Source organism: Cotesia typhae, unplaced genomic scaffold (assembly GCF_013202065.1).
Source record: "Cotesia typhae breed Kobodo isofemale line unplaced genomic scaffold, CoteBio_Ctyphae scaffold_13, whole genome shotgun sequence".
Lineage (NCBI taxonomy): Eukaryota > Metazoa > Arthropoda > Insecta > Hymenoptera > Braconidae > Cotesia > Cotesia typhae.
Genome location: NW_027423774.1, coordinates 17,171,570 through 17,196,937, shown reverse-complemented (window position 1 = coordinate 17,196,937; position 25,368 = coordinate 17,171,570). Strand labels below are relative to the sequence as shown.

At 28.4% G+C, this 25,368-nt stretch overlaps 1 protein-coding gene across 2 annotated transcripts in view; it reads left to right on the top strand.

Annotated features, from left to right (window-relative positions):
• The window catches only part of LOC141534255 (uncharacterized), a 66,153-nt gene that overhangs the window by 18,752 nt on the left and 22,033 nt on the right, over nucleotides 1-25,368 (top strand). The window contains exon 2 of one of the 2 annotated variants that reach the window (XM_074253496.1): nucleotides 12,803-12,934. The exons of the other annotated variant lie outside the window; for it this stretch is intronic. Coding sequence (XP_074109597.1) covers nucleotides 12,871-12,934 — 64 coding nt within the window. The 5' untranslated portion in view covers nucleotides 12,803-12,870. The remainder of the gene's footprint in view (nucleotides 1-12,802; nucleotides 12,935-25,368) is intronic. 2 annotated transcript variants of the gene reach the window in all.

The following is a 25,368-nucleotide window of genomic DNA, read 5'->3' as shown; positions in this document are numbered from 1 at the left end:
TCATTTTATTTTTATCGAACTGTTGATTAATAAAAAAACAGAAGGAAATGAATTGAAATAACTCTATTTAGTTTTTGTTTAATATTCTATTCATTGATAAAAACTTTTTATTTTTGGTATAACTTTGATTTAAAAATTTACTCTATTTATACTTTACAAGTTAATTTATTATTACCCGTCACTAGAGTTTATAAAAAATTAACTCTTTTACTTTGACTAGATTTCAAAACGTTTTAATTTTTAATCATTTTTTTTTTTTTTTTTTTTTTTGTAAAAAACTTAAATCGTTATAAAGTAAAAAATATTTATTCAAGGATTTAGATACATATTTAAAATTTGTTAAAGAATAAAGAAATGTGTGACTAAAGCGGAATGTTATTTACAAAGTAATCGATTTTTGGCACGCCCTTATACACAAATATATACACGTGAATGTATTATATAAATATGGATGAGATTTCGTATATTTTAACCTTATTGCACAAAATAATTGGAATCTTCGGCGGCAGTCATTTTTTAATTGTTTTAAAAAAAGCTTTCAACAAAAAAAGAAAATTCGATTTGTTTAGTTTATTCCTCGAGCTTGTATCTTCTGACAAAATATTGTTATAAAATGTTTTCTATAAATTTATAGAAGTGGAGTAGATTGAATTTATTTCCTAAAAGTACTCTTGGTAAATTAGAGACAATAATTCGAGTCACGTAGCAAAGTTTCAGCGGGTGAAATTGAGATTTTATGAAATTTAAATATTTCGAATAACATTAAACCCATTGTATGTGTGTTTAATCGATTCGCGTGAATAAACTAAATTCTCAAAAACTTCCAAGTAATTCCACACATTTCAAAATTACTCGCTTACATTCCTAACTAATCACCTATTTTGGATTGTTGATTTTAGTTGAAATTTTTGTTAATTTTAAAAATTTTTCCAAGCAAATAATTTATAACGAAAAAAAGTAGAAAAAAATCTGTATTTACATTTTTTTTTTTCAATTTATACTTGTGGATTTTCTTTTTTAACTTTTCTTAAAAATTTTTCAACTCCAGATTGATAATTTTAAAAAGTTAAAAACAAAATAGTAAGAACTTAAATAATTTTTCAATTTTTTAAAATAAATTCTTAGAGTTTCCACCTTCTCTATGCATTTTTTCATGTACATGACTGAACTAAAAAACTTTTAAATGAAATATTTCCATAGTTCTTCTAGTAAAAACTCATCGCGGCATAAATATTTCTGTCTTCCTATCCCCTCAATATTTTGCTCTAAAAAATTGATTAAAATTTTTCGCAAACCTCATTTTCCTAAAACAACATCCGATGTTTTCTGACTCACTAATTATGGTATTGAAAAAACTAAAAATGTGTTTTAAAAACGTTCTCGCATCACTCCTATAATGATTGAAGCATCATATTGCAGTTGTCTACTACATTGTTTGTCTCTCGTTAGGACAAGTCTATCTATATTGTTGATTTATTGATGCGACTGTCTAGTCGTCTAGTGTCTCGTATAAGCACTGGTGTATGTATATGCCTCTGCTGGATGTAGTCGTGTACTCTTGTATATATATTTATACTTATAACTGGCAGAGTTGCTTAAATCCCCACTATCAAAGAAAGATATACGTGACTACTCGCGTTGGACAAATGGCCGAAATGCCCGAACAGTACTTTTTCTCTTCAACTTGGTTCTCATCTTAACAACCAAACCAGAAAACTAACCAGACTCAAATCCCTTCAGTCAATTTTCATTATCTCTCTTTTCCTCTCCTCTTATTGTAACTCTCTTTACTTCACTGCTATAAAAACACACCTATAATAAAATAAACTATCTGGGATTTATAAATGCTTCCCATTTTCTTTTGACAGTTATATTAAATTTCTTCTTCTTCTATTTTCAATTACTACAGGACTTTTGTACTAAAGTACTAACTTTTGGGCCATCAGTGACACCGGCGGACCGTAAATTGAAAACATGGTTATTTATAAAATACCGCTGCCGGAATTGAAGTTTAGTTTTCGTGAAGAACTTTCAGATTCATTCATTTACTTTTTAATAAATCTATCGGATCATTTTCAAACTAGTTATTTTTGTCAACATTATAAAATTTATTCCATTGTAATAGATAGTTCATGAATTTTTGCAGAATTATTTTATCGGCATAAAGACAATTTTTTCATGTATTTTATAATTAAAAAATGACCCTACACTTTTCATCGTTGACGCAACTTTAGCACGCTCTATTTTCTAATCAAACAGACAGATGAAAAAATGTTTGCTACAATATTTGTGAGAAATTTTATGTCCTAAAGGTTTATATCAATAAAATTTTCTGTGATTTTAATTTATTATATCTTATTTCGGAAAAACTTCGAAATGTAGCGTTTTTTTTCTATTTTTTTCAACTAACGCTTAACGCGAATTAACTTTTAGGAAGACGTTTTATTTGTCATCCAAAATATCATCTCACACCGAATTTTATGCTTACCTGATAGTACTTACTTTAAATCTTACTACGTGTGCCTTGCCTGGCCTATTAATTAAAATTATTGAGGACCATCTCATAAAAATTTCAAATAATTTTCCACCTTCAAAGTAAAAAAATTCCCGAAAATATTTAAGAACCTAAAGATTTCATTTTGATGCACAGCAAAAGACTATATTATATACTTCAATTTGGACGGCGCTAGTATTCGAACACTGTTCTTCATAGCGTCAGTTTTATTTAAGGATATTCTTAGACAAGAAAACGACACCAATAGGTTATGGCTATTGGTTTCTTTCTCACACACTATAGCTGCCTCTCTTTATAGACTATCGCTCACTTACTTCCATTCACGTAAAATATCGAAAGTCACTAACTTCAACCATTTTTTATAAAAAAATGAATACTGCTTGTTTATGTTTTTTTTGATAAAAAATACTTGAAATATCTTCAATGAATGATTCTTAGTTTTTTAAAACAATTCTAATTTAAGTACAATTGATATTTAATAAAACGTTCGCTTGAACGTCGGTCAGCATAGGGTTTGTATGTAAAATATACAAATTTTGAATGCTAATATTTCCAAATTTAGTGCCGCGAGAACTATTTAAAAAAATTCCTGCGTATAGAGGATACTTATGAGTATAAGTACGAAAAATTTCAAAAAATTTTAAGGAAACGATTTCTTTCTTGGAACGTCCTTAACTTCGACCAATTGCTGTGCTCAATTCTTTTTGCTCTGAAATTTAACTACCTTTGAATTCTTCAAAAACTCAAACTTTAATCTTCTAAAGTTTTTATGTTCAACGTAAGATCAAAATTGTATCCCAGATTGTACAAAAGCCTAGATATCCCTGAAATAAAGTTAAAATAAGAAATTACGCAAGACTTTGAACGACTGTAATCTACGAAATCATTATCGCTGTTATCAGCCCAATTTTCCTGGAGGTTTTTTTCCATAGAATAGAGTGAAAGACTAGTATCTAGAGACTAAGGCCTAGAGCCTAGAGCCATAAGATTGATATTCATCGAAGTTGATACTCCGTTTGTTACTTAGCCTATGTCTATGTCTATCTACGACGTCATGGTGGGTAGGTCCATAAGAGAGTACCCTAAAGCAATAAGCTGAGTACTAAATAGTGATCTAGGTACTCATTGTTCTTTTTTTAAACTTTTTCCTTCACTTTACTTCTAAATCTCTCTACACATATACCATATATATAGTATAATATACATATATATATAGTCTAGTTCTATTTCCGAGTAGAGCAAAATATTGAACGGAATAACTTGTTTGGCTCTTTAGCCATGCTGCTTGGCATGTCATGGGGTCCGAAGGTTCATTTTCACGGTAGGAAGATCAGTATTGCGAAAAGAGCAGGCCAGAGAGAGCTTGAGCTATGAGTAGACCACAGCTGTGTGAACTTGCTATGTGAGTACGGTATGGTGGGTTTTGTGTATCTGCCACGTACTAGCTTGATAGTTATATATGCTATATATATATATGGACGTGGGGATAGACGTATGTACATTCGACCGAAAACGAGGGAGAAAAGAACGAATATAACATAATGAATAAAGGGATAAGAGTCATTTTTAAAGGCTTCTATTTCTCGTTTCAGCCATCAAGTAATTAAAAATAATTGTACAATTACTGAGAAATTATAATCTAGTTTTGAGAAAGTTTTCACGAATTTGAGATATTTTTACTGCCTAATCCTGATAGTACTTTGCTTCATCTTCATCAGCTTGTGCTTCTATGCCAGTAGAAGATTTTTCCATCGAAAATTGCTTCAATGGATCTGGTGAAAAACATTTCTTAATTCGGTCTTCATTAAATTTAATGGTCATGGCCATGGGATACAAATCCTTGGAAAAGTATCTAAAAAAAAAGACATTTCGCCCAAAGGCAAGGGACTTTTTAGGATTCCTTGCCCTTATATAATTCTACGCTTCACAAAGTAAAGAGTCAGTGTAGTTTGCAGTATAGTGTTGGTAAAGGTGTTCGGTGTTGCATTTACTTTCAATAAGATATTAAGTTAACACTGTTGAAGGTGTTAATGTCATGAGGGTTCAATACTTGTATTTTGAAAATGATAACTTTTGAAAAATAAAAAAATTTTGCATCATTGCGTCAAAAAACTTGGTGTTAAAAATTTGTTCTTAAATATTTAAGTATTTAATATGTAAAATTTAATGTTAAGTATTTAATATTGAATATAAAAATTTACACTACAAAATTTTCTGACGCAATGACACAAAATTTTTCACTGAGTAAGGAGAAAAAAGAATAAAGTTTTGAAGAAAATTTATAATGTTGAACGAATATTCCATTGATATTATTGATATTATTGTTTGAAAATAGTATATTACACTACTAGGGCCGAAAGTTGAATTTTCGGCCCTGCGCGTCATGATGCCTGAGGCGAAGCCGAGGGCACCATGACGCGCAGGACCGAGATTTCAACTTTTGGCCTGTGTAGTGTATACGATTTTTCTTCATAGCCGGTCGAAAGTACGTTATCAATTTTACTTTTTTTAACTTCAAGTGCAGATAAGTATGTCTTGATGCCTGCCCCGACATTTGCGGCACGAGCGAAGCGAGTGCTGCTGGTCGTGGGGGCAGGCATCAAATACATTCGAAGAGTCAAGTCTGGTCATATTTTTTAAAAATAAATTAATTTCATTTTTTCAAAGATGTATTTATTTTCATTAGTTTAACAAACTATATTAGTTATTATAAAATTTATCAAACAAAACATATTTTAAGCGAAAAACCCTTATTGCATTTTTTTTAATCGTGTCAATTTTCTCTTGAATAATCGCAATTATTAACAATCCTTCCATAAAATACACGGAAAGAAAACTGTATGAAAAATTACGGTAAAAACATCGTAATTTTTAGTATAGAATATCGTAATGCCGGACCTAAACTCAAACATCGTAATTTTTACGATGCAGTATCGTAAATTTCTATCACTTAAATTAAAAAGAAGCTTAGGTTACCGAAAAAAATAATTCTGCATCACCGAGGAATCGAACCCGGAGACCTCTCCGCCACAAGTCCAAGGTTTATCCCCTCACGCTATCAGAGGAATATCTAAATCTTATGTTCAGTCACATAATAAGATCCTCCATACAGTAATTGGTCATCTTTTGGTGGTGGCGCCGCAAACTAGTGGACTCTGTCTTTCTTTTATTAAAACATATAGTATGCGTCCTTATTCACTTGCTCTTACAGAAAAAAAATTTACTAAATAACATCGTAATTTTCAATAATTCAAATTGTATTCTGTATACGGCAGCATCGTAAAAATCAAGATACTAAAAGTATAGTCCTGGATTACGATATTACTATTGTAATTTTTCATATAATTTTTTTTCCGTATACACAGTTTTCAAACTTGATATTGGAGCAGTTAAAAATTATATCTCCACTGAGTATACAGTTTTAATAATTCATAACTTGATTATTCAAATTAAAATTTTTAGATGAGTATTCTGATGATAGTTTACTGGTAGGAACATTATTTTCAGAAATTTTTCTTATTTAACAGATGACAAAACAACATTGATAAATATTTTTAAGGTTAGAGGTAGCAATAGAAATTACAGCGGTTAAGAATTTGCTATAGTGACGGAATAAACAGTCCCTAGTTACAAGTGTAATTACGCATGAGAAATTCTTTCCTTCCGCCGTTACAGAGGGCGCACGTGTACTTCTCACAGGGAGTTAATGTTAAACTTTCTTTCCTGCCATTAGAGAGGAAAGTACGTACTTTCGACCGAGGTATGAAGAAAAATAATTTTATTTTGAGAAATGTCTTCCTTTGAACGTATTTATGATATCCGACGGAAATTTATAGTTTTCAAAAGCTAACTATTATTTTCGTCACAGTGTATTGTACTGCAGGACCGTAAAAATTAGTAACTGCTCAGTAATCCTCTAAATTTAATGACGGTAGTAAAGAAAATTTTCACTTTTATGAAAATTACTCAAAAGATTACAAAACTTTCATCATACAAATTTTGACTGATATAAATAATAATTTGTTATAAAAAATTTGTATACCGTGCATAATAATTTATAGTTTGGTTCAATACTAGCTGTCAACCACCCTTGAATTGAAATTTTTTCATGTTTTTTTTTTTTTTGTAAAACAATTTTATTTGTAAACGTCTATAATTTTTCATTAGCAAGGATAAATCCATTGAAAAAAAAAAAATTAATTTGTTTCAAGGGAAAAATTTTTGAACCGAGAAAATCATTTGGAGGTTTTTTTTTATTATCGTGTCGTCAATATTATTAAAATACCTTATAAGTGTATCTTTAAAAATAGAAATTATTTTTAATTTTGTTTATTGACATCTTTATTATCGTAATAAAGCTTCCGTTGAACTTGAAATATAGTAAATTACTCAATCAACAATGTGATTACTACGTTTTATCAAATCAAATAAAATCATAAAAAAAAGCGATTTGTCATAAAAAGATATTATTTTCTTAACATATAAAATATCAATAAAAATTATCAACTGAGAATAGATGAATTTTATGAGATTAATTTGATTATAATTTTGTCGGTTGGACATGCATGTCTAAAAAAACGTCTCCTCATTTATGAGTTTATATTTTTATCAAATTTTCAAAGTTCAATCACATTTTTCAATTCTTTTTTCAGAAAAAAATTACCTCTGCAATTAGTATGATAAATATTATTAAATTTTTTTATCTCAATTTTGACGTGTACTTTGCACTTTGCAAGTATTTAGTTCGTGTCTAAAGGTTGATGGGTATTTTCGTTATTTATTAGATTTCGTAATTCTAAAGTATAACACAACTTCCACGACGTAGATAGATAACAATAATTACTACCAACTATTATTACACCTTCTTAAAAAAAAGCTATTAATAATTCTTAACTAAAATAAAAAAAAAAAAATCATAGTTTTTATCACATAAAAACAAATCATGCCTGAAACCGACTACGTATTGAGATGTTACAGATCTTACGAAATCAGGAAATCAGATATCGAGAAATGGAGAAATGCGTATCAAATTGCATCGAGTTTACAGTGTACCGTGTGAGATTTCACGGAACATAATATAACACTATGTACTGTATCTCATGTCAGCTCTCTCATTTTATTCTTACAGCATTATGATTATGTTTTAGATGGTTGTATCACAAGATGTGTTTCCTTAGAACTTTTTTTAAATTTCCCTAAATAATTCTTTAAATAATTCTACATCAAATGGTACAAAATGAAATTTTTGAACAAAACACACAGAAAGAAGATCATTCGAAAAACCACAGTTTCTGTATCGAAGAAAAACTGCAAATAATAATAATAATAATTAATGGGATAATAAATACTATTCCAAACAATAAAATCGTGGTTTTAATAATTAATTTATATTTATTATTTCAATGGCATTATCAAACAATTATATAGCTAAAAATATCATTTCAAACAGTAATAACAGTTATGTAAGTGCAACAAAGATTAAAATGCCATCCTGGAATCCGAATTATTATTTAAACAATTAAAAATGAATAAGAAATCATTTTTTTTTATGTGTAATAATAAAAAGAGCTTCAATTCAAAAATTGATAAAATGACAATTTCAAATAACACTTATAAAAAATAAAATTCCAAGTATTGATTTTTACGATTTCATTATAGTTTAGAAACGTATATCTTACAGAAATTGTAAAAATATCTTTTTTCAAACTGTATTTTTTTGAGTTTTTTGTTTGAACCACTTAACTATTACAAATTGAACTTTGAACTGTAATTTTTCAGTTGCTCTTCTTTGTACAGGTTCAGAAATATTGAATTTCAAAGTTCAAGTTTCTGCGGCTATTATAAATTGCACTATACGGGATACCGAAAAGTTTACTTATGTATGTGATTATAACTAAGAAACCCATCTTGATTGTCATAATAAATAAACTAACTCCAAACAAACAAAAACTAATAAACTTTATTGAAAAAGTTTCATTCATAATAATTAGTTTCATTCATAATAATTATAATGTATTTTTTGAGATATTAATAAATGAATAATGAAAAATTTGCGATATCCAAGAAGTAGGAGAAATACGCTAATAACAAGTTGACAATACCGCCAGTATTGAACTCGCAAAAGAAATATCAAATACGCATGTGTTAAAATTTCTTAAAAATATAAACTCGGACAGCGTTAATAAATTTTAAAAAACAACATTTAATTGTTTAATTAGGTTTTTCATAAAAATTTCTTATCTAAATAAATAAATCAAAATCATAATATATAATATCAAAATAAATGATCAAAACAAGATCTGAGATAAGTAAATCGAAGCAAGGAATTATAAAATAACTATATTTAATTAATCACATTTCATTAAATTTCGTACAATTGATAAATCATTTTAAAACATGAAAACTATCAATAAAGAGACTTAAGAATTGGTAAAAAAAAAATTAGTTTCTCTAAAATGAGTAATTAGTTTTACGGTATTGGCTAGACAAAGTGCAAAAACAGCAAACATATTTTAAAACGAAGTAACTGCAAAATTTCTATACTTAATTTTTTTTTTATATTATTTTTGAGTACTTTAAATAAACAGTCTGAAGTTTTTATTTCTTACAAATGCACAATAAAATTTTTTCGTCAAATTCAAGACAAAAATTTGTGTTTATGACTTTTTTTTACACAAACTTGTTAATTCAACACAATCTGTCTGTATCGATAAAGTAAAATAGTTTTGTGTTACAAGTAAAGCAGCTTTGCGTTAGCGTAACATTGGAACAGTATTACTTAAGTATCGAATAGCATTTTTATGTGTTGAAAAACGGATCGATAGAACAACACAAACGATTGTGTTAAATCAACATCCTAAAATGTGAAATATTCAACACTAACATTTTTACATTTTAAAAATTAACGAGAAAATTTTTACTGTGTTATTGTTAATATATTTTTCATATCTAAATCAAATTTCGTATTTATTAAATCTTTTTCTTATAAAACAAATTTTAAAAAAATTTAATAAATATCATACTGTGTTTTAAAATGGAGCAGCCGTATATACTTCGACATGAACTTATTCTTATTCGGATCATCACCATAAAACTACCCAATCACCTCAAAATTCAAATTTCTTCCTTATAAATTATATGACAACCTCTTCTTACATACCTCTGATTAATAAAAGTCAAATAAAATCTATACCAAAAATCAAGATTTATTGAATTCAACTCTATGAAACTTTCCTTGTATGTATATCGCTTCACGAAAAGACCAAAAAGTTTACAGCTTCTCAATATAATAATAAATCTGACCCTCCGAAAGGCTTTTCTTCTTATTTTATTGGATTATTGAAATAACTCACCGACATTAAGAGTCGGCGAGAACCCTTGTTTTAGTACAAAGGATTAAATAAGCGTTAAAAGCGAATAGTTCTTCCTCGTGTTGAGCAGCAGTCAATTAATAGAATAACAATCCAAAAAATACCTGAATCCTCAAAAGTTGTCATATTATTAAATACCTCCTCGTCAATTCAACTCAGTATCAATACAATGCCAGCATCTGACGGATTAACTTTATACTCCGGCTTTTCTTATCTATGCTGCAGCAAAACCAAGTTAATCCGAAATGAGAGTAACAGTACTGTACTCATAGGCCACTACTGTACTTCTATCATGACCAGTAGATATATATAGAAGTAAAACGTTACGATGCAATTCTTACGCCCACCTATATAGTAGATATGGAGTTAAACAAAGTACGTAGACAAAGTATGGTACTGATAAAGTTAATTGATAAAAAGACGTCCTAGTCGCGGCAACTCACCATGCAATTCAGCGTCTCAGGGTCCGCTCGCACTATCACCGTCTCCTTAACTTATATAAATACAAATACAAAGTAACTAAACATAAACATACATTGATCTTTCCAATGTATACATTATGTAGGATCTTCTTGATGTGTAGTATAGTAGGCTTAGCTGTATATGTATTGAGTATTCAGTATTCAGTATTTTGTACTGCCCCTATACCTCCAGTTAACCTACACAACATTGAAATTACACTCTCTTCTTCTCTCTCTGACTTAACTCACACCAAAACCCATCTATCCATATTTCTACTCTCTCAATCCTGGTTCACCTTCTCTCTCTCTCGCGCTCTAGGTCTCTGAAACCCGCGGGTGTTCAGCGGCTCTCAATGTGTGGAGAGTAATGTCCAAAGTAACGGCAGTTCAGTGGCGCTCAATTTAATTGCATCCATTAAACGCATCCTTGTGTTTTTAAATTAAAACTGATAATTTGACAAATTATCAAGAGAGAAGAACAAAAACTCTGTAACTTCCTAACTCACTCTTTTATTATATATATATATATATATATATATATATATATATATATATATATATATAATACATTTTACACTTAGATTACGGTAAAACTATGGCTAATTTATAAATATTTTAATTTTCACACTTGCTAATTACAAGCTTGTTGCGAAACGAGCTGAGTTTAAAATTGCAGTTATGCAATAGTAGGTTGGTATGGTGTTGCAAGGTTAATGCTCAATACTTGATGGTTAATAAGGGAAAAAGAAGTTAGAGAAGTTTACAACGTAACTACATGATTATGATTATGATTGCTATTAACGCGGGCAAGCGGTGCAGTAGCATTACATCTAGTAGTACAGAATAAACGTTTTGGTATAGTAGAACACCAGTGGTGGTGTTTAAAATTTAAGACACGGTAATTTTGGATGAGCCTAGGAAGTGTAACTAAATCTCGAAGCCTTTGGCACGCTGTATACCTGGAGAGAGAGCATGAATTTGGCTTGGGCCACAGCCAATGCTCTTTGCATTACTTTTTTTATCTTATTCTTATTCTCATACGCTTTTTTTTATTCTTCATCTCGGGTTTTTTACTTTTATTTTATTTTATTACATGTTTCTGCGCTCGCGGTCTCTTTTCTCAGCAAGCACACCAGCTCCCGAGTATTATATCAAGCTCAGTTACACCAGCCAAGTATATAACACGTATGCCCAATACAAAACTTTGTGATAACATCAATTTTATGTGAAAAATTCTCTTTGTTTTCGTTTTTTTGTTACAAACTTATATGTATACATTGGAGTGATTAAAAAATAACCAACGATTTCTATTTTTTACAAATGATCTTGAAGTTTTGTCTGAAAAAACCAAAACGAGAACACTGCCAAAATTTGAATCCTTGATAATGATATTTAGAGGGCATGAGTGGAAATTATTCATTTATTATTTAAATAAAATTGGAAAACATTCTTTTTATTTTGGAATTTTATATCTTATCCTACAAGTCTCATACATGGAAGAGTGACGAACATTTTGGTAGAAAATTCAACGATCTAAAGGGAAGGTCTCTCATTACTTTTTGATAAATTCGCTCTTTCAAAAGTTATCCAATATTGTAAGTTCAAATTTTAGGAAAGTACAAGCGAGAGTGTAGGAAAATAATAAATTTTTATTAGTGAGAATAGGCTATTATGGTTACAGGGTGATAGGATAAAAATAATTACGTGACTTGCAGTATGCATGTGTCCATAGAAGAACAAGAATTTGAATTTTATTCCAATTTTTCTTTCTTGGATTAACCTATGCATTATATTTTTTATTATTCTAACGAATTGCTGCAAATATCAACTTTCTTATCTGCAGTTTTTTTTTATACAATTGATATTTTCCAATTTATGATCATAATTACCAGTTTTTCAATAAGAACAATGTACTTTATGTTAACATTCAATAATTTTTTTCTTAAAAGTATGAAAGGTTTACCTATCCTTTAATTTTTACGGTAAATTATTTGAAGCCAAATCTACACGAATAAAAATGTAGATCCTTTTAATCAAAAATTATTATCACACTCATCTTTATTTTGATCTTTTTGATAAAATTTCAATACCTTGTGAAAAATCATTTTTTTTACACCTTGATGTATATTTTATTCTATATTCCTGTAACTAGATTTTGTACGTGTTAACAAATAATTTTTTCATTATTTTGCGTATGTCTGCTTACATAGTAATGGACTCGCCTAAATCTTAAAAGTTGTACCGAACAATATAGTATGTAATTGTTTGCATGAAAATTATGCATTGAGTCTTGAACGTAACCCATTTATTTATTTTTAAAAACAATTCTGAAATATTTAGTACTCAATGATATCTTAGTTTCTTTTTAATAGTAATGATTAATAAATGAAATTGAGGCAATTGACTGTTCTGCAATGATAACCGAGACTATCATTGTCTTTGTAATTTTTATGTAGAAATGCAAGCGATTCTCGGCTCGTGGGTTAACTTGGTTAGATGGTAAGGGCATCAATACGAGGACAACATGAGGGAACGTACGCCATCGGCGGACGACACCCCTAAAAGGGCTCCGCCTGCACCGCTCAGAGGTGAGTGTGTACACCCCTTACAAACCCGCTCCTCACCCCTTACCCGCACTCTCTGTCAATACCAATGTTAAATTGCTATGTAATCATAACAACACCGATTTATGAATGGAAAACCCTGGAATTTTTATGGCTTACGAGCAGGAGGCTTTAAGGGCCAGTAGAAATCCTCAGCATTTCCGTCATTCTAACGACATTTTTTGTGTCTCTACCTATTATATTCCTTCAAATTTATTACTTTGGGTGACGGAGTTGAGAAAATTTTAGACCATTGATCGTGTTATGAGATGGAAAAATTATTTTTCCAAAAAATTCACAAGAATATTTTAGAAATTTTTTTTCTTAAAATAGTTTTAGGTACCATCTTACCCCACCGTCCATCTTACGGCTTAAAATAAATTTTAGTATTTTTACAAAGAATTTTCATATGAAAAATCTTATAAATTCTACCTGATTTTGTCTGATAGTAGGCTACTATTAAACAGAAAAACACTTCAAAGGTACACAGAAAAAAAAATTAACTTGATTCAAGAGAAAAATTCTTGAATCAAGAATATAATTTTAAATAGAGTAATTGTCTTGAATCAAAACAAAAAATTTTTGAATTAAGTAAAATTTCCTCAAATCAAGAAAAATTTTCTTAAATCAAGAATTTTTATACTTAAATCAATAATATTGAGCTCTTCAAAAATATATACTTGATTCAAGAACATTTTTTTTCTGTGTAGCTATACAAGTTATAGTTTTCTATACAGTGAGAAAATTCACTTTTGAATCAGAAAAATAAAACTAGAAAATAAGGAAACAAAGTTTTTCACTCAAGATTTTTATGAACGAAAAATTTGAATGTACCTTACAAAGATAATATACTCTTAATTAGAAACGTAAAATTTCTCAAACCAAGAAAACAAATTTCAAGACAAAAAACTCTTGAATCAAGACAATTTGGTCCTTCTCAAAATAATTATCTTGGATCAAAAATATGTCTTCTGAATCAAATAATTTTCTTTAGTATGGTCAAAAATTTTTTTCTTCAATCAAGATGATATTTTTATCAACGTAGATAAAAAAGTTTGACCAAAAAATCGTCAGTCAATATCTGTTAATTTGATCGCGCAAAAAAAATGACAGCTAATTTCTTATCACTCAAAGTGATGAACAAGCTTTTGATATCATGGTAACTTATTTCTATACGAATTTAATGCTAATCCCGAAAGATTACATGCCGGAAGATAAATCACACTCGTATCGAGCCTAACTCCCATTCACGTTTGTGAAATATTGATGGAGTAAATTGCTCGCGTAAAATTGAATTAGCCAATCTAATTACCAACCATATAAATTTACTTGCGGACTACCAACCCACTCATATTATTATTATTATTATTATTATTATTATTATTATTATTATTATTGTTATTATCATTATACATAATGCAGCCGTGATATGAGTCTAGCTAATTTTCACGTTCAAAGACACATCTAATATTTTCATGTAAATTGGTAGCGTTGATTCATCCATATCTGCATTTACATATATATATATATATATATTTCGTGGTACGAATATATATGTATATAATATTGTATACAGTTGTTACGTCACATTGTGTGTTATTGAGAGCACTTCATTCAACGATCAATCATTGCGTATAGAGCACATGCATTCAATTCCAGTCAAGAGGATTTATGGTACACTAAAAAGATAATATATCTCCAATTAAATTCATAATTAATACATTTGCTTAGATATCGATATCAAAATATCCAATTTCGTTTTTAATTTTGCCGCAAGTCCAAACCGCCGTCAACGTAATACACGAGTCTGCTTTTTGCACAAGTCATTTTAATTGCTGCTTATACATTTCACCGGTTCCTCTTTTCAATTATATTTTTATTACCAAACTCAAATTTCGTATTAAATTTTCCGGACATTCTTTCAAGCTGCCGACAATATATTGTCATCAAAAATTCAATAGTTTCTTCAATTTTTTACTTACGAAATTCGATATCCAATTTTAACCACTAAAAAGATTTACATTTATCAATTTTAAATACTGTAAAAAATTTTTTGTTTTGGTGTGTAATAATAATAATAACTTTTTCACAAATTTGGTGTTACTTTCACACCAAATTTCTATACCACACCGAGATCAAAAAACTTTTTATAGTGTAAAAACTATATTAAATATTTTTATAAGTAAAAAATTACTATCTGAGTTTTCATAATTTTGCAAAATCGTTCAATTCTATAATTCAAAATTAATATACATAGAAAAATATGTTACGCTGATAACAAAATCGACTCAATTTTCGAGAAAAATTCTTGAACTAAGAAAATCATTTTGAAACTTTTTATTTATTTGATTTAAGTAAAAAAATTCTTAAACTAAGAAATTTTTCTTGGTTTGAGAAAATCTTGCTTGGTTCAAATATTTTGCATCTTGATTCAAGACAAATAAACATCTTCAAAATAATTACTTGGATAAAGAATTTTTCTTCTGAATCAATTCTTTTTTTTCTTTCATTGTAGTTTAAAAAGTACACCATGAATAATCGGAAAATTGCATTTTAAAAGTGGTTCAATAGAATGACAATGATAAAAAAATTTTCTCATTATGGTGTGAATTTGCTATCAATTATTAGCGCATGCTAAAAATACCTGAGCTGGTCAATTCAAATGCAGATATATTATACGCTGTTTGTGTTTATATTTTTTGGTATTTATTCGTAAAATAGTAATGAGTAGATAAAAAATTTGTAGCTAATAATTTTGCGTATTTAAAATAAACAGAATATTCACCAGAAATATGACAGCCTTCAAGTTAGTTATATTTAAAATTACATTAGATCACTTTGTATCACTGAATACTGAAAATTTAAAATCAACTTGGTTGACACTTCAGGTGATACAGATACAGTTTTTATATCACTCAGTGAGATTTTTACACCACTTATTTCCGTGTACTGTTTCCCTATACTATTTTCGTCACAAAACTCCCTTTAAACTAGACAACAATCTACCATCAAACATATTATTTTTCATATGATTACCCCACAATTTTAAGTAAACTTTTGAGTGGTTCGTTACAACTTCAAACTAGAAATTTTTGTTTAAACTTTCATCGAATATCTTGACATTTGAATTTGAAGTTAAGAGTTGGTAAACTAATTTTTCAAAGTTCTTTAAAGTTTATACTTTTTTTAAACTTCAAAACTACGTTATTCTTTATTTCAACAAAATTAAATGAATTTCCACTCAAAAATTTCCAAATGTTTCAATTTGTTCGACATTATTTATGAATTAAAATCCTCACTGAGAGTACAATCAGTTTTAAACTCATAATTAATAAAATAACAGTCGAGACTCTAAACTTCAATAATAGAACATTTAAACAATAAACTAGATATAACAAAAAACTCCTCTTTTAATCGGCAATTATAATTAAAACTCCTCTAGTGAATGACAATGTTGATAAAAAAAGTGACTTTCATAAATACTGTACACCTAGCATACGCATACACACGTACAAATCTGATAACATATCACATATCGGTTTTGACAAGTGTTCAGGTGTTTCGCTGTGCTGCATTAAGTGTTGCCGCTAGATTGCAAAATCAAAAAAAGATAACAAAAAGAAAAAACAAAAAAAAGAAAGAGAAAGAGACCTATTACAAATATATATTTCATAGTACTTGGTAGACTTCACCCCGTCTTTGTTACTATGCAACTCCTCTTATTCTCACAAGATAGTTTTGTCTCACTCTCTCAGGGTTTTATTCTCTGAATTTTCTATCCTCTATCTCTTCCTACTATTCCATTCGTAGATCGTGGACTCGTTCTCCGTAGGGGATACCAACTCAACTTCCTTCCCCTCTGCACCCAAGAACCCTCCGCCGTCTCGTGGCGTTTGGTCGATACACGTCACACGCACGTTCACTTTCTATTTCTCTCTCTATCTCTGTCTCTGTCTTTGTCTCTTTTTCTCTCTGCATCTCTCTTTGCTCTTTCAACAAACTCGCAAAAGTCTCACGAGCTTTTACAAGAGACAATTCTCGTTTTTTTTTTTCATAATACTCATCCCACATTGTACTTTGAAGTTCTTTTTTGTACTTTGTATTTAACAATAGCAATATTTTCAAAAAATTAATTAGATACACTAAGAGATAGTCTACTTACCGTTTTTATCTCGAAAATTAAAGATAAAAAACTTGTACTTTACTTTAATGAGTACTGGGTCTTAAATTACATATTATGAATGAATTTAATTACATAAATTAAGTGATTAATTGAACTATTAAGATATTGACAATCTTTTTCATTATTTTTAGTCTATTTTTAACTTAATCAAATTAAAGCAAAGCATATTATGATCATTTTATCGTCAGCAGTTTATCCAATTAAAGATAATAAGAACTCAAAATTATATTGCATGCCTCAAAAAGAGGGATTGCCCTTATAAAAAAAATTTATATCAAAAATATGTTGAAAATAAATGAATGTTATATGATAGAAGTATGAAAAATACATATTTTCAATAGGAAACTATTACCTTTTTTTTGTATATATTTTAACTACAGTTGTAATTGACATGCATGATAAAAATACCGGTATGAAAATATGCCAAAAAATTAAGAAAATGAATTGACCCTGAAGGCCATCCCTGCAACTTCCCGCTAATTCCATACCGACTCTATTAAAAGAAATCAGTAAAATTTCACTAACTCCAACCAGTGAATCACAATTTTACTGGTAAATCAGTGGATTTCACTGATTTAACCAGTGAACATACCACCGCGCATGCTTGCAGATATTTTGTTCACTGATTCAATCAGTGAATTTCACCTATTCACCAGTGACATTCCACTGATTTATTTGAAGAGAGTATTAGGCGCTTAAAATTGCACTTATGGCGTTTTTGAGCTCTCCAAGCTCAAAGAGATAACTTTTTTATGCTTTTGAGCTCTTCGAGCTTTGATAGAACTTCAAGTTTGATAGAATTTTCATAAAATATTATTTTTTGAATTTTTAACCGATTTTCACGTAATTGGCGGCATTCGACGTCGTCTTTTGAGCCTCATGAAGAATCTTTAAATTTAAATTGATAAAACTAGAAATTTAGGAGTAATTCCGAAAAAACACTTTTTTTAAAACCGATTTTAACCGAATTAGCGGCGGTCAACGTGGTTTTTCAAGGTTAAAAGCTGATTAGTTTTTGAAGTTGATCGTTCAAGCCATTTAAAAGTTGTTTCAAAAAAAACCACATTTTAAAAAAATTTTTTTCTTCGTTTTTTTTTAATTTCTGTAACTCTGTATTTTCTAGAAACACTGATAAAAAACTTAGCTAGCATCAAGAAAAAAATATTACGCCAAGAAACTATTTTAAAGAAAATAATTTTTTTGGGTCAAGAAAAAAAATTCTTGAGCAAAGTGTTGCTTGGTTTGAGTACATTTTTCTTAGCGGAAAATTTTTTTTGAGGCAAGCGAACCTTTTTATTAGTGATTATTTGAAATTTTCCGATAATGATGGAACGAAAATACATTATTTGAGTAACCCAGACAAAAATATTATAGATCAAATTCTTGTTCACATTTTTTTTATTTTCATTCATGTACTTCTTACATATTTTTAAGATTTATATTTAATATATTTTATAAATGATTAATTTATTTTGAACATGTTTTCTTTACATTTTTGTTATAATTTTTTTTTTTTTTTTTTTTTTTTTTTAATCAAAATTTGTGTTTTACCTGTTTTTCTGCAGAAATTTCTTCAAGTTATTGGAGGAAAAAGAAATTAACTTACGGCAAGCAATAAAACGTTGAGAAAAAAAAACATTCTGATGCAAGATAATATGATTTTTTTGGAACTAAAGAAACTTTTAATTGCTCGAATCAAAATAAAAATTTAATGTGCAAACTTTATTTAAAAGATTTATTACCCAACATTTGGTTAGTGAAATTGATCGAGCAAAAGCAATACAAAGTGTATAAATTTCAGATAAGAATGAAAATCTTCCCTGAATGTTAAATGTGCAAAATGGTCAAAGTTTTTGTGTCAATATGTTTAGTTTTATATTTAACAAGTCGAATACATCGTAAATTTCACAAAGAAGAGCTCTAAATCAATGAAATAGTCGAATTCAAAGAGTCTTTGTTAAATGATAACAAAAAAAACTGTATAGCAAAAATCGAAATTATTCACAGTACTCAAAGGACAATATAAGTCGAATTTTTTAAATTAGCCTCGGTATAATATAATGTAAGGAACTTGAAACTTTTATGAGGGAAACTATTAAAATTTATATAAGTTTGAAAACTTATTTTTATTAATATTCAATTCATTTTTTTCTGAATTTTTATATCAGTTTTTATTATTTATAATTATGAAATGAAGTATTAGTTAATTTATGTCATACGAATATTCAAAGTGATGAAAATGATGGATTTATTACAAAAAATAATCTAGTGATTATATAATTGATAACAATCATTTTAAGTACAAAAAAACAAACGTATACATTCTTCGAAGTCATGCAGCAATTTTTATAAACGATAATACTAATATTATTCTTAGTAATAATGATGGGAAATAAATGGTGAATATTTATTAATTTGACCATCAACAGACGCGCTAAACTTTTTTCCATGAACTGAAAGTAAAAGTTTGGTTAATAAATTTAAAGAAAGTTAAAAAGCGTATTAATATGATCTTTATTTCGCAATGATAGAATATAAAATAAATTTATTATTAAAACTATTTCCAGGATAATCATTATAATTAAGCATTCTTTTTTTCGCTGCATTAAATAACTCAAGAAATTATTTCCTCAATTGTACCAACATTTTCTCCGCGATTGAGATACAAATATAATTTTCATTAACGCCGCTTCTTAACTCTATCTACTAGTATTATATATTATATCTAAATATAAATATATGCAGAATAGAAATACCTCAGAAACTTTAAATAACACGCATTACATTCATTCTAGCTCTTGAATTCTGGAAAATATTTCTGCGTTTCAAAATTATTAATGAATTAATAAAATCATACTTTAAAATTTCCAAATTTATTTTTTTTTTTAATTTCACTTGATCTACAAATACAATTCAACAAAATAAAAACCAAACGTACATAGTGTAAATATTTTTTATTTACAGATAATCTCCGATAAAAATATTCCTTAATCGCATGTTAAACAGAAATATCCGTAAAATCTAAAAAAAAAAAAAAAAAAAAAAAAAAAAAAAAACAACCATGTGATAAATTTTCATTTTATTATTAAATTCTACCCTCAATCACATCCTCCTTTTTCGATCGAGAATTAAATTCAAATTTATTGGAAAGTGATGATAAAAAAAAAAAAAAAAAAAAAAAAATAAATTCGTTCGCTTGGATTTTTCATGGATTACAGATAGCTGATACGAAATAAAGTTACTGCATGTATATATTAGATAAAACTCCTGAGATTCTCTCTCTCACCAGAAATTCGAAAAATAAAATAAAAAGTAATACTTTTACTTGCGAATACAGGTCCATCCGAGTCTTGCCCGTCATTTGGCTCCCCTTTCTTTCCACTTCAAATCACCGAGTCAACCATTACATCCCTCTATTCTAACTCATGCACTACATATATGCTCGTATGTTCGTACGCCTCGACTCCTTTAATCTATCTCATTCTTCTAAAAGTAGAATCCTTATACTTAGATGAAGGATGAAGGATGGAGAATAAGTGAAACGAAGCATAGTGTATAGCATATCTGTTAGACTTTGTACAAAACCATTTATCAAATTCCTCCGTATGGTTTTAACCAGGTGTAGGTTTTCGTTGGTTTCATGCTTTGTCACAATTTACCCGAAAACAATTAAATTCAATATGATCCATAATAGATCTATTTTATTATACGTATCTCCAAATATTTATCATTAATGTTACTCTAATATTTTATTTGTCATTTTATTTTCGAATTTGATGAGAAGAAAATTGAGATTTCAATTTTAATTGGACTTTTGTATGAATTTTTAAAAGTAATTGGGTGGAAATTCAACACAGATCTATGTTAACTGTTATCTCTTATTTAATTTTTCATTTTTCTCAACTCTTCTCCATTATTATTATTATTATTATTATTATTTCGCTGAATGCTGACTATCATATACGGGAAAGATTACCACACTTTTTATTTCTTTAGCGCTTCGGATTGTATACATACAAGTGTGCATCGTACACCGTACCCTCAATAATTCCTATATGATAAGCCATATATGGCGCGAGAGAGTACGCGCACACCAAGTTCTACCTTCGTGGCGATCGATTCGCAACACAGGGGCGTAACCAACATGATCATATAAGAATCTACGTGTAAGATATGTAGATATATAATCGATTAATATTTCTATTGATAATTGATATTAATAATAACGACATAACTAATATTAATCAGTACGTATTAAATATTGAATCGGCTAAATAAAATTTAAGTTATGAGAAAAATGAGAATATGGGAACAGAACAAAAGTTGAGATGAAATTTTTCGAGAAAACAACTTCGGAATCCGCGGGTCATTTCAATATGAAAGAAAATTTTAGTAAACTTTCTTTTTCACCAAAATTACAGAATCAACGAGAGGAAAATATTAAAAGTGAATGAGAAAGAATTTTAAATGTAAGTTATTCTTCATTTCATGAGTCCTTTGTGTGGGAGAATTTAGTGTGAAAAGTTTTACCGCTCTTTTTTGACAGATTCTTTTTTATTGCTTTAGATCGTTTGAGGAATTTTTTATATTACAAGAAATAACATTGAATTTTTATTTTTTTTTAGTTTTAATTACAACCTTATCGGTATCAATTTTTAACTTTCCGTTAAGAAAATTGAAAATTTTCCACTAAAGCGAAGTTATTGATTTCTGTCGAGTTTTTATCGGATCTCCACGTTTTAAGGTCCTAGAATATGTGTGTGGGTGAAAATAAATTTTTGTCGTACGTTTTCTAAAAAACGAATCAACCGATTGAATTCTACGACACGTCATTCGAAAGGGTTTATCAAAACTTAGATCTGATTAGATTTGAGAGTTAATCCATTGAGTCATTCCGAAGAAATTTAAAAAAAACACAAAAGAAAATTTTCATTTTTATGTTTTTGTAAAATAACTTTAAAGCGTGCGCAAAAATCATAATAAAACAATGTATACTTTTTTTGTGCTCAAAAAACTGTGTCGAATGCATGTTCGAAAATGAAAATGGAACGACGCATTCAAAAGTTATAGTTGTTTAAGAATTCACAAAATTTCGTTTTTCGGCATTTTTTAAAGATATTTTCCCGATTTCTCAACCAATCAATATAATTCTGTACATTTTTTTTGTGCTTTGAAAAATGCGTCGGATGCTTTTTAAAAGAATAAAATTAAATACAGCATTCAAAAGTTATAGTTGATTAATAAATATATTTTGAGCTCATCGAGCTTTGAGCTTGAAAAACTCAAATATCCCAACATAAAATTGAGATGAAATACATGTGAAGCCAATTTATTCGTAATGTGATTGGTCAAATATCTCATAACGCTGACAAAAGCTTCAATAGGACTAAAAGCGGAAAGTTTCAAAATTGACCATCCTCTCAAATATTCCTTTTTAATAACACAATCAGTTGAAAAATAATAATGAAATAGGTGATAAGTAAGTAAAGAGAATGACCGAAAGCTACTTTTGTTTTATCGAGTTAAAAGTTCTTGAAAGTTATTATCATCGATCGTGAGAAAAAGTTCAAACAAAAATATTAAATTATAAATTTTATAAAAACTAGTTAACTCTCACTACGTTGCTGTTAACTCATCAATTGCATCAAACATCAAGCAAACATTCACACGATTGATCTGTTAATTAGTTTATTGAATTTGTTCAAAACTTATTCTTACCTATTGATTAAATGAAATTATTTTATTAATGAAATGAATTGGGATAAAATTGAGGAACTTATAAATTATTCTTATTTCATCTTGAAGCTTAATATACCTTATCAGACCTTTTTCGAGTAGGTAGTTTTACATTATATCACAATTTACAATCGAGGAGTTCAGGAAGTTAATAATAAAACTCGAAAGTCCTGCCTTGAATCAGTGTAGTGATTCTTTGAATTTTCCTCGTAAATAACCCATGCATTCTGAAAAGTGAACAAGTTCTCTTGAAACTTTTCTTAATAAGGTACAATTTTAAATCCAATACTTTGCTACAAAGAAGAAAAATATACATACATATAAATATAATTTCAGCCAATATGTAAAATAACATGTTTTGTATAAATTCAAATTTTACCTCTTTTCGGTTCATCCTTTTACGCTTGATTTTTATCTGTCTTATATAAATTCAAAATCTTTTGAAAATAAATTTTATTACAAAAACTAGAATTTCAAATTGCGCGCTTAAATCTTAACCAATAAAGAATCCGAGTCCATTTTTTTTTTCGATTAGTCAATAAATTTTGATACTTAACTTGAATTCAATGATGCATTTTACATTTCAGGATAAATATTATATTCTCAAATTAAGTGAGTTCAATTTTAGTTAATAATCTTGACTCGGAAAGTTTTAATTTTGAATTACAACTCATTAAGTAAGCAATTAATGAATTATTTGAATAAAAAATTAAAAAAAAATAAAACTCAAATTACAATCCCTACCTGTACCACAATTTAATTCAATCCTCAAAACAATAAACCATTGTAATAACTCACTGTAAATCTTTATTATATTCAGCACACCTCGCACTGAACAATAATTTCAATTCCACTTCCATATCATTTTATATATACCACCCACCTCTGATTTAGAACATTCGCTGAAAAAATTTATGGCTTTTGAGCGCATTTTTTTATCGCCCTCGCGAGTGTTACATAAAAAATTTAGAGCCTCCATATGTGACATTAATTTTTATTATTCGTTATACTTTTTAACGTTTATGTTTTCATTATACATGTATACTCATGTATTCGTTAACATTTCCAATAATATCTTCAAAAATTAAAGCCTTTCATCGCTCATCGAGGATTTTTTTGACGGTTCCTATTCGTCAAACATTGTTGTAAAAATTTTAAGAGTTAAAAACAACTAAAAAGAGAATTTGATGCTTGGTTTTCCTCAAAACCCATCCATTATTAATTTTGATAGTTTATAAATTTTGTAATAATAATAATAATAATAATAATAATAATAATAATAATGTGCTTAAAAAATTTATGATTAATATTACGCTGTCAGAAATCGGAAATGAATTCAGAGTGAATTTTTACTTCAATCACGAAGAGTACCAGAGTAACGAAATAAAACACTCCGTTCTCGGAGTTTTTAGACTGAAATAAAATTTAGCTAAAATAAGTTTCACATTACTAAACTAATGAAATATATCAAAAAAATGTATCTCAAATTTAATATTGTAAAATATTTTTTTTTTTTTTTTTTAAATTGAATTTTGAGAAACATTGAATCACATTTTTACAAAGATTATCTTCTACTAGAAATTTGAATAGCGCGCCTTAATTTTAACAAATAATCAATCGTGCCCGTTTTTTGCAAATTTCGACCTATGACTAATTTTAAGACTTTCTTGTACTTTAATTGATAGGATTTAAGTCTTTCTGATAAATTTTTATGTGAAAAGTAAAAAAAAAAAAGGAGAAAAACTTTTAGTTAAATAAAATTAGTTACAGTAAAGTTACTGAAATTAACTTTAATATGGCGATTTTTATGATTTATTAAAAAATAAATTATCACAGAGAGAATTTATAAAAAAATGCTGTTTGTAGAAATTACAAAAAATATTGATGCACTTTTTTTTAAATATTAAAATTTTTTTGTTATCAAAAACTAAGGTAAAAAGTTATGTTAATTTTTTAAGTCTCTACGAGTTTTTTTTTTTTTTTTTTTTTTTTTAAATAAATAAATTTACTTTGCGGTGTTTTTTTTTTATTGACAATATAAATAAAATCCCTGGAGTAAATTTCACTCTGAAAAAAATTGAATCAACTCCAAATTATCTACTCCGCATTGTCTCCGCAAATTATTATTATTTTATCGCAAATATTAGGATTAGAAGTGAAAAATTAACAAGCGAAAAATCAAATATTGCATTACGAAATTGGAAATTCAAATAGCGATGTTTTTGCACGGTGTTATTACTATTTTGCTATTTACTTCTAGTCTCATCTTCTATATATTTCTCTCTATATGTTCATAGTAACGTGCTCCACTATGATATATATCCGTAGGTAAATACATATGTACGTAGATATAGAACATACATATGTACAATACAAATGTATAGAAGTGCCGAGGTAGCAACCCCTTTGATAGTAGTAGGGGCAGTTATCGATTCTCCCTGCGACCGCTTCCCTCGTCGCAGTTGGGCTTACTGGACTTCCGGATAAAAGTCTCGTTGAA